We start from the raw sequence: 14,447 nt of genomic DNA, 5'->3' as shown, positions 1-14,447 counted from the left end.
AGAGAACAAGCTTTTCTCTGAAAGAAGTAAAAAAAAACACTGAAAGAATTTTCCTCACAATACTGATCGACCCAAACAATTAAGATATATAGTCTGTTATGTTATATTTCAAATACGTCTTCAAGACCAGAAACGTACAGAAATGAAACATGGGATTCTACTTGTTAAATTTATTTTGTAGTGTATTGCATCCACTTCATGTATTTGGGCCTATGGCCTATCATACAATAAACATTTGAAGTTGAAGTGGAAATTCTTTTGGGTGACATTCGAAGAGATATTGCTAAGTTCTGAGATTTACATAGACAGACTTGGCCTAAAGATATTATTATATATTTTTCAACATAATCACCTTCCACATTGATACACTTTTGCCAATGATGTGGGATGGATTTTATCCCAGTTTGTTAGAAAGACTTCTCTTGGCCGTTCCGCAGCTTCAATGACGTCATCGTAAGAGTCGAAATGGGTTCTGGTTAGAGCTTTCCTCATGTTCGAGAACAGAAGGAAGTCTCACGGAGCCAGGCAAGGAGGACAAGACGGGTGTCGAAGGAGTTCAAAGACACAATAGCCATTGTAGGATTGTAGCCATGCCAATAGGATGGCACAAGAGTACACCTTTAATCACCTTCCCACCACTTCTCTCAGTCTTCTTATCTGGCCTTTTGGAAGGTAGTCCACCATAATGACACCCCCGGGATCCCAGAACACGGAGGCCATAATCATTCCAGGTGATGGATTCTTTGGTAGTGATAATGTCAAATGCTTTCACTGTTTTCATTGTTGTTTGGACTCATGCTGCAAGTGGAGAACCCAGGTTTCACCCAAAGTCACAAATTGTTGCAAAACCTTTCTAGATCAGCTTCGAAAAGAGCTAGGTTATCACGAGACATGTTGTGTCTGGCGTGAGTTGGAACAGATGTCAGAAGCTTTGGAACCAAACGAGCTGATACTTTCTTCATTGCAAAAGTTTCTGTTACAATGGAATGTTCTCTTTCCTGGAAAATACTACCAATATGATCAGCCACGGTCATCAACATATCCTGGATTCTCGAGATCATTTCTGGTGTTGTTGCCTTGACAGGCCGTCCGGGACAGGGGTCGTCCTCAAGGCTCTCCCTACAACTCTGCTGCCCACCTCTTTACTGTGGCACAGGGAGGGGCATCCTTCACTTGTGTTGTACTCATATCTTCACGGATGGCTTCTGGTGTTAAGCCCCTTTTAGTAAGTACTTGATCACTGCATGTTCCTAACGTTTGGCCATTTTCCAAAAGTCACAGACCCCTGCTCATGTTGCTGACTTGTCACAGATACACGTTCTGATCATTTGACTCAGCCGTTTCTTGATATACCTCTATGACACCATGGACTCAACTGTCCACAACAAAAGAGTTCACGATTACACATTATCTATCGGTCGACCCTCGAATCTAGTAATAAAAAACACCATTGGTTCATGAACAAACCTACAAAGTATCAGAGTAAACGCGAAAAAACACACATTTGTATCACAGTGTTGTTGAAACATATATCCGTGATTCTGGAAAGTCTTCTACGTTAAATGTATTAATTTCTGCTGAAGAATAATCTAAATCTTTTGCAGTCTTTGTTTCCCTTTTATTTTAATATTCAGTCGGAACTCGCAATGCCCAGGTCTTGATCCATCCATCAAAGTATATCGGCGTCGTGATTTATGAATTGAAGTGATACAGCAATTTGCCATAGTATCTTAGTGGGCTAGCACGATAACTAGCGTCGCTATACAAGTGCAATAATCTTGGCATCTTCTCGAGGCAAGAGAGGTAACTGACTTTAAAAGTCCAGATTCCACACTTGCCGAACTAGGCTGGAATTACTTGGCTCGATCGTAGCGCCACCAGTGGCTATTACCAGTTATGTCCCTATGGATCAATCAGATTCCACCTCTCGTATCACTTGCGTTTGCTTCTTGAACAAACACAATGGCGACACCCAGTCAGGACGATCTGATCGATAATCAAGATCTATATTGTGATAAAACGGGTCTTACATCGCGAAATGCATCAAATCACGTGAGCACCTTGAGTACAAACATGAAAAGATTCGGAAAATATCTGCTGACAACGAGTTGGCGGTGCACATGCTTTGCAAATCCTGCAATCGACCGAAATCTGAACGGCAGTTTACGAACCGGATTTCGATGTCGCTGCGCGATTTTGTTCGGACTATGCATAGACTCGTTAGTCCAGTCAAAATATAACTCCATAATACCAGCCTAGTTCGGCAAGTGTGGAAACTGGACTTTTATAGTCAGTTAATTCTCTTGCCTCAGGAAGATGTAATCTTGGATGCGACGTTAAACCCCATTTCTCACCTCACCTCACCTCTAATCTGAAGTAAGATGACTATACGTGATTATGATGTTCTGCTGGTACGTTATGTCTATGAAGGATCAAGCATATGCACACCCAGCTTTCATAAAGGTTAAAGAATTACTGTCATTTTCTGATTCGATGTAAACAATAAATCAGGCGATGGATGTTGTGCATTTCATAGCTCAAAGCTGTTCACACCCTATTCCAAGCCATTCAGTGACGTTATCTGACACACAGATATACAACGGTGAGCAGAATATTGAGGATATCGGCGTTCTTGTCAACTTACATAACATGCGACCTCATCGACTGACACAGGTGATATTTTCATGGGCTGATATTCAAGCTATACTACGACAGCCTTTAACTAACCGAGGCTGATATTCAAGCTATACCACAACCTGTACCAAACCGAGGCTGGTATTCCAGTTATACCACGACAGCCTTTAACTACCCAAGGTAGGAACAGGCAAACCGGTGGTCGATAGTACGAGCACCGACGCACATCGTCAAGGTACGGTCTGCATCGAAACACAATAAACCATGTCGCGCACAATGACCACCCAATGCTCAGATGAGTCGTGTCTTAGTTACTACCAGCAGGTGGTGCAAGGGCATATTCTGTTCCGTAATGTCCACTGAGAAGCTCACAGACCAAACCAGCCAGGTCACAGATGAAATGTAGGCTGTTGGAACACATGCGTTTGAAGAGGCAGACACAATCTAAACACAAATAATTTCCACTGCTGACCACACGGGGCATCTGATTCAGCAGATTCTAAAAGTGAGTGAGTATTGTTTTGCACCGCTTTTAGCTATATTTCTGCAATAACGCGGCGAGGGACACCAGAAATTGGCTTCACACATTGTACCCATAAGGAAAATCGAACCTAGGTCTTGGGCGTGACGATCGAACGCTTTAACCACTAGGCTACACCACCGCCAAAATTCTAAACGACCTTGCACATACTGTGTATTCATAACAGAAATAAAACATATTGTGTTAAACCAGTTATGATAATAAATAAAAACACAACACTATTCCGATTGTTCCAGCATGTATTCTATTTTGTCAGCTTGTCATATCCTCTTCTGAAAGTCTTCAATGAGACTCCTCCACTGTCCGTCTGTCCAGTTGTCCAGCCGTCGTTTGCCCCCCGCGTCAAACCTTGCGTTGTGGTTCGCCGTGAAGACTATGTGCTCCCAGGTGGGCTGCTCACATACACCTGGAGGAAGATAATGCACGCTTTCACTAATATTATGTTGAGTCTTTGCATTAAACGGTTTCCTTCCCGATAAATGTATGAACTTCTCAATACAGTTTACAACAAAGGCATATTGCTTAGTGTAATCTTATCACTCATAGGGAAGTTATTTGAATGACATTGTGGAGTTGACCCGTGAAGACCCGGCGTAGAATAGGTCTTCAGCAACCCAGGTGACTAACGGGATCGGGTGGTCAGGTTCGCTGACTTGGCTGATGCATGTCGTCGTATCCCAATAGCGTGGATCGATGCTCATGATGTCTGGTCCAGACTCGATTATTTACAGACCGCCGTCATATAGCTGGAATATTGCTGAGTGCGGCGTTAAACAACAAACAAACAAACAAACAATCAAACACTGTGGAGTTAATTAAAGTCGATACAATTGAAAGTGTACTAATCTTGTCTTGCCTCCAAGTAAGGCTACTTGAACATTTTCCCGAGATTTACCTGGCGCTCTACGTCAAGGTCGCAACACGTCGTGTGCATCCATATTTTATACCGAGAGTGTAACACAACGTGGACTTAATTTCGGATTGAGCTTTTAAAGCCTCCACGTATATTATGTAAGGTAATTTTGGGGGATATTTCGGTGCCAACTATAAAAGGTTCAATCATTTGGGGTGTTTCATTCATGAACATTCCATCCATTCAATCTCATAAACATGTACAAGTGGACATGAGCAGTTGTCAGCCTGGCAATGTTTGTGACCAACAAGTCAGCGCTAATGTGACTTGCATAAGAGTGAGTGAGTGAGTGAGTATTGTTGTACGCCGCTTTTAGCAATATTCCAGCAGTATCATGGCGGGGACACCAGAAATAGGTTTTACACATTGGGAATCGAAACTGGGTCTTCGGCGTGACGAGCGAACGCTTTAACAACTAGGCTACCCCTACTTACATTAGATGGTTCATAACTACGGCAAGATCGACTCTGAAACACCACCTGTAATGTTGAGTCTGTCGTCCACCAGCACGTGCCCGTGAACCAGCGTCTTGTCCTTGGTGATGATGATTCTGTCCAGCCACTGCTCGCCGAGATGCTTCTCCACCCACTGATACTACAATCACACACGTAACTGCTTACTGGGTCAGCCCACTGATACTACAACCACACACGGAACTGCTTACTGGGGTCAGCCGACTGATACTACAACCACACAAGGAACTGTTTACTGGGGTCAGCCCTACTGATACTACAGCCACACATGGAACTGTTTACTGGGGTCAGCCCTACTGATACTACAACCACACATGGAACTGTTTCCTGGGCTCAGCCCTACTGATACTACAACCACACAAGAAACAGTTTACTGGGGTCAGCCTACTGATACTACAGTGAGTGAGTGAATATGGTTTTACGCCGCTTTTAGCACTATTCCAGCAATATCACGGCGGGGGACACCAGAAATGGGCTTCACACATTGTGCCCATGTCGGGAATCGAACCCGGGTCTTCGGCGTGACGAGCGAACGCTTTAACCACTAGGCTACCCGACCGCCCCTCTGATACTACAACCACACACGGAACTGTTTACTGGGGTCAGCCCTACTGATACTACAACCACACAAGAAACAGTTTACTGGGGTCAGCCTACTGATACTACAACCACACACGGAACTGTTTACTGGGGTCAGCCCACTGATACTACAACCACACATGGAACTGTTTAATGGGGTCAGCCCACTGATACTACAACCACACAAGAAACAGTTTACTGGGTCAGCCCTACTGATACTACAACCACACACGGAACTGTTTACTGGGGTCAGCCCTACTGATACTACAACCACACAAGAAACAGTTTACTGAGGTCAGCCTACTGATACTACAACCACACACGGAACTGTTTACTGGGGTCAGCCTACTGATACTACAACCACACATGGAACTGTTTAATGGGGTCAGCCCACTGATACTACAACCACACAAGAAACAGTTTACTGGGTCAGCCCACTGATACTACAACCACACATGGAACTGTTTACTGGGGTCAGCCCTACTGATCCTACAACCACACAAGAAACAGTTTACTGGGTCAGCCTACTGATACTACAACCACACACGGAACTGTTTACTGGGGTCAGCCCACTGATACTACAACCACACATGGAACTGTTTAATGGGGTCAGCCCACTGATACTACAACCACACAAGAAACAGTTTACTGGGTCAGCCTACTGATACTACAACCACACAAGAAACAGTTTACTGGGTCAGCCCTACTGATACTACAGCCACACATGGAACTGTTTACTGGGGTCAGCCCTACTGATACTACAACCACACAAGAAACAGTTTACTGGGTCAGCCTACTGATACTACAACCACACAAGAAACAGTTTACTGGGTCAGCCTACTAATACTACAGCCACACATGGAACTGTTTACTGGGGTCAGCCCACTGATACTACAACCACACATGGAACTGTTTAATGGGGTATGCCCACTGATACTAAAACTACTAATGGAACTGTTTACTGGGGTCAGCCCACTGATACTACAACCACACAAAAAACAGTTTACTGGGGTCAGCCAACTGATACTAAAACTACTCATGGAACTGTTTACTGGGGTCAGCCCACTGATACTACAACCACACAAGAAACAGTTTACTGGGGTCAGCCGACTGATACTACGACCACACAAGAAACAGTTTACTGGGGTCAGCCCACTAATACTAAAACAACTAATGGAACTGTTTACTGGGGTCAGCCCACTGATACTACAACAACACAAGGAACTGTTTACTGGGGTCAGCCCACTGATACTACAACTACTCATTGAACTGTTTACTGGGTCAGCCCACTGATACTACAACCACACAAGGAACTGTTTACTGGGGTAAGCCCACTGATACTACAACTACTCATGGAACTGTTTACTGGGGTCAGCCCACTGATACTACAACCACACAAGGAACAGTTTACTGGGGTCAGCCCACTGATACTACAACCATACAAGGAACAGTTTACTGGGGTCAGCCCACTGATACTACAACCACACAAGAAACAGTTTACTGGGGTCAGCCCACTGATACTACAACCACACAAGAAACAGTTTACTGGGGTCAGTCCACTGATACTACAACCACACAAGAAACAGTTTACTGGGGTCAGCCCTACTGATACTACAACTACTCATGGAACTGTTTACTGGGGTCAGCCCACTGATACTACAACAAGACATTGTGGAATTAATTAGTCATAATAGTCGAAAATGTCTGACTGTTATGATCAAGGAAATACTGTGTTATGTTTGCACTAGTGAACCGGTATGAATAAAGTGACGTATTTGTTCACACGTTTTCTCATGCATTTTTTATGGCCTGTTCTATACGCATTAATAACATCATACAACTGAAACACGCGAGACACAAGTGCTTTCTACATTATAAACAAGAACAAAAACGTCTGATCTCAGTACGATAAACACTGCACCAGTGACTTACCTTCTCGTGTAGACAATATTTATAGAACGTCATTGGACTGGTGCAAATGAACACATCCACACTGAAACAAACATGCATGCTATTGAGCGCTTCCATGTGTCAAATGCAGAAATAAGACTCGATAAAGTGAGTGAGTGAGTGAGTGAGTGAGTGAGTTTGGTTTAACGCCGCTTTTAACAGTATTCCAGTTATATCGCGGCGTGTCAGCTTAATGTGGGAGGAAAGCCCGAAGTGATGCAGGTCACAGACGTTTACCACTTCGGTGAAACCCACGGGCAAGGGTATGGTGCTGACAAACCTAGAAACATAATCGGGGCGAACCGGGATTCGAACCCACAATCATAGATTTCTGGCGTGCCCAAGGGAAGCAACTCTGCACAGCGAATCGCGGCGCCTTAGACGACTGGGCCACCCGTGCCCCCGACTCGATAAAGACTAAGAGAGTAAGATTTCGATGTTTATTTTATTATGTTTACAAACATACTTTCAAAACATACTTACATTCATCAAACGTGTTAAAGTTTGGTGAAAATGTGAAAATAGGTTTGTGATAGTGTAGCTTAACCTTATGCCTGAAACATAGACATACTTATTTAGAAAGAAATATCAAGATATAACGACCGAAAAAGGCCAATATACAATTTGTCAGATAACTTAAGATGCCTGTGTGTTTGTTTGTTTGGTTGCTTGCTTCTTGTTTAACGCCGCACTCAGCGCTATTCCAGCTATATGACGGCGGTCTGCAAATATTCGAGTCTGGACCAGACAATCTAGTGATTGATATCATGAGAATCGATCTACGCAATTGTGATACGATGATATGCATCAACCAAGTCAGCGGGCCTGACAACCCGATCCCGTTAGTCGCCTCTTACGACAAGTGTAGTCGCCTCTTGCGGTAAGCATGGGTTGCTGAAGACCTATTCTACCCCGGATCTTCACGGGTCACGGCCAAATGAAGTCATTCCATCATATACACACTCCTCCATGTCTGCCATCTCCCTGGCTGCAGCCACGCCCCCGTCTATCTCCGGGATGTTTAGGAAGAAGAACTCCTCTGTGATGATGTCTTCCACCGTCTCCTGCAGAGGCAGATACAGAGTTACAGAGCAGTCTGCACAGCTCGGTCATAGATGACAGGCAATATCGATGTCTACAATCCACACACCCCGATTATGCTTCTAGGTTTGTCAGCATCATACCCGTGCTCGTGGGTTTCACCGAAGTGGTAAACGTCTGAGACCTGCATCACTTCAGGCTTTCCTCCCACATTGAGCTGACACGCCGTGATATAACTGGAACACTGTTAAAAGCGGCGTTAAACTCACTCACTCACACCAATTCACGGCTTGATCATTTACAGGGTGTCCAATTACCATCCAGCATATCGTTATTACGTTTCGTGCCCTGTGTTCACACCTGTATAGCACGTGTGTAAGGCACATACAGTGTTATACAACTGCAGTTGCTCAGAATATATACTCTTCAAAACAGGAGTCATCAGGAGATGACATATCCCCCGGTCTGGTGCAATTCGGAAATGGAGTTTGACTACTTATACCCCACTTTTGGTTCATTGCCATTTTATGCCTTCAGTTCAGTGAAGAAATAAATAATACTGTTCAATATTTTTCCAAATCCCAAATCATCGAAAGGCACCAGATCATCACTAGACTGATATATATATAGCATGTTTCAACAAGAAATATTTAACGGTTTTGGAGCACTGCTCCGGAAACGGAAAAGGGACGGCTGACGGACAGACAGACGGACATGCTGATCGCTGTATCTCTCCGGGGGGTTTTCAAACCGGGGGGATAAAAAGTAAGGGATCGTGAACCATAAATGTTAATACCCACTATCAAAATAAAGATAAGTGTCGACGACAAACATCCTATGCAAGGATGTTTAAGATGTCTGTAACTCTTAACACATCCTGTAGTTTGCACGTGTCTCACGCAGTAGCGCCACACACGTGCGTAGGGTGTCATGTCTAATTTTGACACTTTCAAGGAAGGTCGATTAATCCATGTGGAATATTATTACTATGAGTCTTACTGATTCTGCTTAACAAACAGTTGTGATTTGCTTGATTTGATTCATTGTTTGCGGAGCTTCTACGGGCTATTGATATGCTGGAAACTCGCAGAAGTCAGCGTGCACTGGCCAATCCGTTCAACCTTTCACAACCTTTAACAAAATGTTGACGATCGACCCCGTTCAGGACCTGTGTGGCTCGACGTTTTGTCTTTCAGGATGACTTCACCCTTGCTCACCGTGCACAAATCGCCAGTGTTCGCCCCAGGCACAACATCCATAGAATGCCATGGCCAGCAATGAGCCCAGACGTTCCCCTTTGAACACGTCTTGGACATAAGGAGACGTGTACGTCAACGTCACAGGCTGAACTTGGCGGAGTGGAACACACTCAAATCGCCATTGGGAGGCTCATACTCAGTGTGCCTCGTCGAGTGAATAAATGTTTGACAAATAATGGCCGTATTACGCACTGATGATCCAAAAACGTCTACTCTGAAATTTCCCATCTTACCCCTATCGTCCTTAACATCGTTGGCGGTCATAACATCTACTGTCATACTTCACTGCCGTTTGTAGGGGCGGTCGGGTAGCCTAGTGGTTAAAGCGTTCGCTCGTCACGCCGAAGACCCGGGTTCGATTCCCGACATGGGTACATTGTGTGAAGCCCATTCCTGGTGTTCCCCGCCGTGATATTGCTGGAATATTGCTAAAAGCGGCGTAAAACCATACTCACTCACTCACTCACTCACTACCGTTTGTAACGTGTTCCCGATTCGTTCATTATTATCAAACAACTATTACTAGAAACTTATATTTTTTACAATTTTGGAAATGTTAAGTTATTTCCGAGTATCCCCTGTTTTTGTAAGAGTATATTTTGTTAAGGAACATGTTGTCATTCTAACTGCCCTTCACTTTCTTTAAGAGATTTCGAAAAACTGTCAATTTGAAACTGCACTCTTGTTTCTTGTAATACTCTTTTCTTCGGAAATACTCTTTTTTAACGTTATCAAGTGTTTTCCAATAAGCATTGACATCATAAACTTGCTCAGCATTTGGAGCGAGAGAATAATTCCGGCGATGCTATTTTCTTGCCAAGGTGTGGCGAAATATATTTTTGAGCACAAGAATATTTTGTCCTGATTAAGATGTGTTGTATTCAGTTATTTCTAAATGGACCCATGACATAAAAGTATCAGTCCACTTGAATCGAAGGTGTCCGATGTCCTCGACCTTGTTCTGAAATATTAACACATTTCGTTCCTACATTGTCCCAGAAAGTTCTTGAAAAAGAAATTTCCCTTTAGGTTGTTGAAAAAAAGAAGAAATTGTCTGCCACACAAATTAGACTGTTGCAATGTGTCTTTCTTTTAAACAATATTCAGGCTCATAGTTTCAATTAATTAAAAAGGATTATCTGGTCTTGCATCTGTACCTGAAAATAGTGCCAGAATTAATGTTGATAAGACTATTTATCATATAATGGGCAGGTTTCTCGGCAGGATAAAGCCAACGGATAAAAACGATATCCGTTGGGGTCATATGCGGATAGAGATGCAAATATCAAAGGTCAAGTAGGACTACTTTCACTGTTTATAAACAAACATGGCGTCGTCCTCGTCATTCGGCGATCGAGTCAGAATTAACCATCGGGAATCTGGATAAACAACAGGGATAATTGCTATCATTATCAAAAGAACAGTCTAATATACTGAAAATCAGTGTCTAACTGTGACGTAGCTAAGGCATTTTATAAGTTTTGGCTACTTTGGAGGTATAAATTTCGAAACAATTTTGCGAGGGCGCGAGGCCTAGCCAAGCGGGATCAGTAGCAATATCTGTGCTTGTAGACCTCTGCGACTTGAAACCTTCTCCACAAATTAAAATAGTTGGATTTAGCCGAAATATGTTTGAATTGTTACCTTGTTTGGTTTTGTCGCTGTGTGTACATCTGACTACACTTCTTAACGTTATGACAGGACAGACCGACTGTCAACAACGTCTGACCGTGCCCGTGACGTCTCATAGACTAGGGTTAGAGTAGCTTCCCTTTGACAAAGGGCAGTTACTCTAGCGGACAGACCGATGGATTGCCGCGAAAGGCAATTAAAAACAACTGTTGTTTTGCGTATATGTTGCTTCGCCACTGTATAAGAAACAGATTTCAGTTGGAACTATATTGGCTACTGTCACTGTCCGACTGACACATCACTTACCCTGTGACGTAATAAATATTAATGCGCGCATTCCAGGAAAACTCGCAATGTTTTGGTAATGTTTGCGAGAGAGGGAAAGCGATTTTAAAGCAGAATTAAAGCATGACATTATATGATAAAGAGGTTATCACGCTTGTGTTTTTGGGGATGGTAAATATCCTGTATTAGGAATAAACACTATGTATTTAGCTCGCCAAGGCTCGCTAAATACAATGTTTATTCCTAATGCAGGATATTTACCATCCCCAAACACACTCGCGTGATAACCTCTATGTATCATACTGACAATCACCAAGACCGTAAGCCGGACTCCTGGTAGCGGGTGGTTCCACAATTCAGGTTTATATTCGCATTACAGAAGAAAATAAGTGTGGGGTAGGGGTGGGGGTGCGGTAAGATGGGTCTTTGGACTGGATCATATTTTGCCGAAAATATACCCAAGATAAGTTAAATGTGTTCAATCATACAGTATAATTCCGCACGCCCCGATGTGCTTTAAATTGCATCTGAAATATATATAATATATGGGAAAATATATGTGAACCATTACGCAACGAGTTGACACTTGTTTGCGCTAAGACAAAACCCGGTAGCTAAAGTGGCCATGAGAGAGGCACGAATCGCTATTCGACTTGTCCCGGAATAACACGATTTGGTCACGAATGTGTATACTAAGTGTGCCAAGTTTGATGCCTTAACCCAAAGTGAACAATTGTGACAAAATATCCAGCCTTAACCGCCCCACTAGATATCCATTCAAAGACAGTGAACTATGACATTATTATTGATAGTCAAATAAGCAGGCTGTGCTATTCCGGTCGATGTGATATACCTACGGGCAGGTCTGGACCCAGAGTGGCGTATTGTTCAGTTATGTAGAAGGTATTTCTGTCCTCCTTCTCTATGTACGGCAAGTCTGGATGCTGTTGTTTGTAGGTGTTGAGAAAATGTCCTTCGAAGTCGGCTAACACTTGATCCATATCTAGCAATACTCTCAAGCTAGTTCTGCTACTAGCTCTAGCCTGGGCTGACGGGCCCTTGGTATGACGTTTAGACATCACAGTGTGTGGGGCCCGGTATGTGTGTCTAAACTACGTTGTATGTCAGTGAACACGCTGAGACATGCGGCTTTGCAACAAGGAAGCTCATTTTAGGTATAATTGAAAAGAAGGACTGCACATGTGAAACGAAATATGATTTCCGTTTAAAGGGGACACGTGTGGCGCGGTAAAATAGTTCAATACAGTTTTCCCTGAATTGTAAACGCTTGCATTTAAGGATTGCATTTCTAGATAGCAAGGTAACAAAATGTTCTAAAAAGCCGTGATTGTTTCAGCCAACCGACGCATTGACAATGAAACACGTATGAGTGAGTCAGTGAGTATGTTTTTTTACGCCGCTTTTAGCAATATTCCAGCAATAGGAAAGGATACGTTTTTGTTCCATACTGAAAGGCTTCAGGCCCATAGTACAATTCTGTTTTCGGGAGTGGTTACAGATCCGTTTAACAGGTCATATTCTAATTAACATAGCATGATAAATGAACATTGATAGATTTTTTAGAGTATCTTTATCAGTTGTTGACATGATCGTTGTAAATGTTTGTAGAGTGGGATGTACATAACTAGGCAGATCAATATATTGTCTTCTAAGGTGGTCGTATTTTGGACAAACTAACAGAAAATGATACTCATATTCAATCACATTTAAACCACATTTCTCACATATTCTCAATTCTCTGGTTTGTTTCTATGCCTGCCTACTTCGATCCTAAGTCTATGAGAGCTGCATCTAAGTTGTGCTAAACTTATTCTGAACCTTTTAAAGTTGATGTCAAACAAAGAGTATTCTAGGGAAATTGTTGTCTTGAAAAGCTTGTAATAATTGCGTTTTTCTGAACTTAAAACATGCGATGCCCACTTTTGTAAGTATATATCCTTAAGTCTTTGGCATAAAGATACTAAAAACGAATCTGGATTGTTTGGTACACATTGGTTATGCCAAACATACCCATAGCCGCAATCATTTAATAACGACTTTACATCATATACCCAATTGCGGATTCCATGTTTTTCATACAATAATATCGTATCATAACATTTTTAGGTAATCTATCAATAGGCATTTTAAGAATCTTGAACCAATACTTGAGAATTCTAAGATGTTGAATATGTAAAGTGGTACACGTCCACATTCCCCATATACCATAACACTCGATGTAGAGTTTTTTACGCCACGGAATCGTTTACAGGCATATAGATGGACCAGTTCAATAGTTCTGTATTCAGTATGCCCCCAGACCTCTGCTCCATATAAAAGAATTGGAGTAATTTTTGTATCAAATATTTTAAAGAAGGTTTGATATGAAAGATCAGTGACAGTTTTTAAACTATATTTATGTAAGATTCCCATTAGTATCTTTTTTGCCTGCATTGCTGCATTACTGGTGTGGTAATTCCACGATAATCAGCCTGTGAAGGTTACCCCCAGATATTTATTTAAGAAGTGACAATTTGTAACGGTTGTGAGTTGAAGAACCATTTTTCCCTACTTGATAGTTTATTTCCCTTTTTAAAAACTAACACTTTTGTTTTCTCAGTGTTCACTTGGAGTTTACAGTTAGAGCAATATCACGGCGAGGGATACCAGAAATATGCTTCACATATTGTACCCATGTCGGGAATCGAACCCGGGTCTTCTGCGTGACGAGCGAACGCTTTAACAACTGGGCTACCCGACCGCCCCGAAACACATATCAAGAAAAAAACTAAACATAGTGCCTGAAACATTCCGGTTGTAGAAGTGGGGTTTACCGTTGCGTTCAAGATTATTGCACTTATATAGCGACGGGGATCGAACCCCCACCTTCCGCTCTCCACGGAGGCGGTCTTTTCAGCGCATGGAACATGCACTGTTACTGTGGTACCCTTGAACACACAGGGTTTAGCTATATGTCCCTATCATGTCAATAGGCATCAGTGTAAGTGGCATTGATTATACCGGAACTGCATGCTAAAACTATAGCTTAACTCGCTGATAATAGCACATCTATGCCGTTTTTCCTGAAATACATTTGTGAGTGAGTGAGTGAGTTGGGTTTAACGTCGCTTTTAACAGTA

The 14,447-nt window shown here is 42.6% G+C and overlaps 1 protein-coding gene across 1 annotated transcript; it reads right to left on the bottom strand.

Annotated features, from left to right (window-relative positions):
* Nucleotides 1-3,400: 3,400 nt before the first annotated feature.
* LOC124142363 (5'(3')-deoxyribonucleotidase, cytosolic type-like) lies at nt 3,401-12,477 on the bottom strand. The gene is made up of 5 exons (XM_048392758.1): nt 12,165-12,477; nt 8,054-8,154; nt 7,073-7,133; nt 4,568-4,682; nt 3,401-3,581 (listed from the first exon to the last, which is right to left on the bottom strand). Exons 1-5 carry the CDS (start codon nt 12,384-12,386, stop codon nt 3,436-3,438), a joined length of 645 nt encoding a protein of 214 aa, XP_048248715.1. The 5' UTR covers nt 12,387-12,477; the 3' UTR covers nt 3,401-3,435.
* Nucleotides 12,478-14,447: the final 1,970 nt, after the last annotated feature.

Source organism: Haliotis rufescens, unplaced genomic scaffold, assembly GCF_023055435.1.
Source record: "Haliotis rufescens isolate VD_foot unplaced genomic scaffold, xgHalRufe1.0.p SCAF_11, whole genome shotgun sequence".
NCBI classification, from domain to species: Eukaryota; Metazoa; Mollusca; class Gastropoda; order Lepetellida; family Haliotidae; genus Haliotis; species Haliotis rufescens.
This window is presented reverse-complemented; position numbering and strand designations above follow the sequence as displayed.

Bases quoted from the DNA above. Each gene is read 5' to 3' on its own strand.
- LOC124142363 (XM_048392758.1), bottom strand. From the start codon at position 12,386: ATGTCTAAACGTCATACCAAGGGCCCGTCAGCCCAGGCTAGAGCTAGT. The intron at 8,155-12,164 runs GTAGGTATATCA...CTGCCTCTGCAG, and splicing joins CTCTGGGTCCAGACCTGCCC to GAGACGGTGGAAGACATCAT. The intron at 7,134-8,053 runs GTGTGTATATGA...TGTTTGTTTCAG, and splicing joins GAGATGGCAGACATGGAGGA to TGTGGATGTGTTCATTTGCA.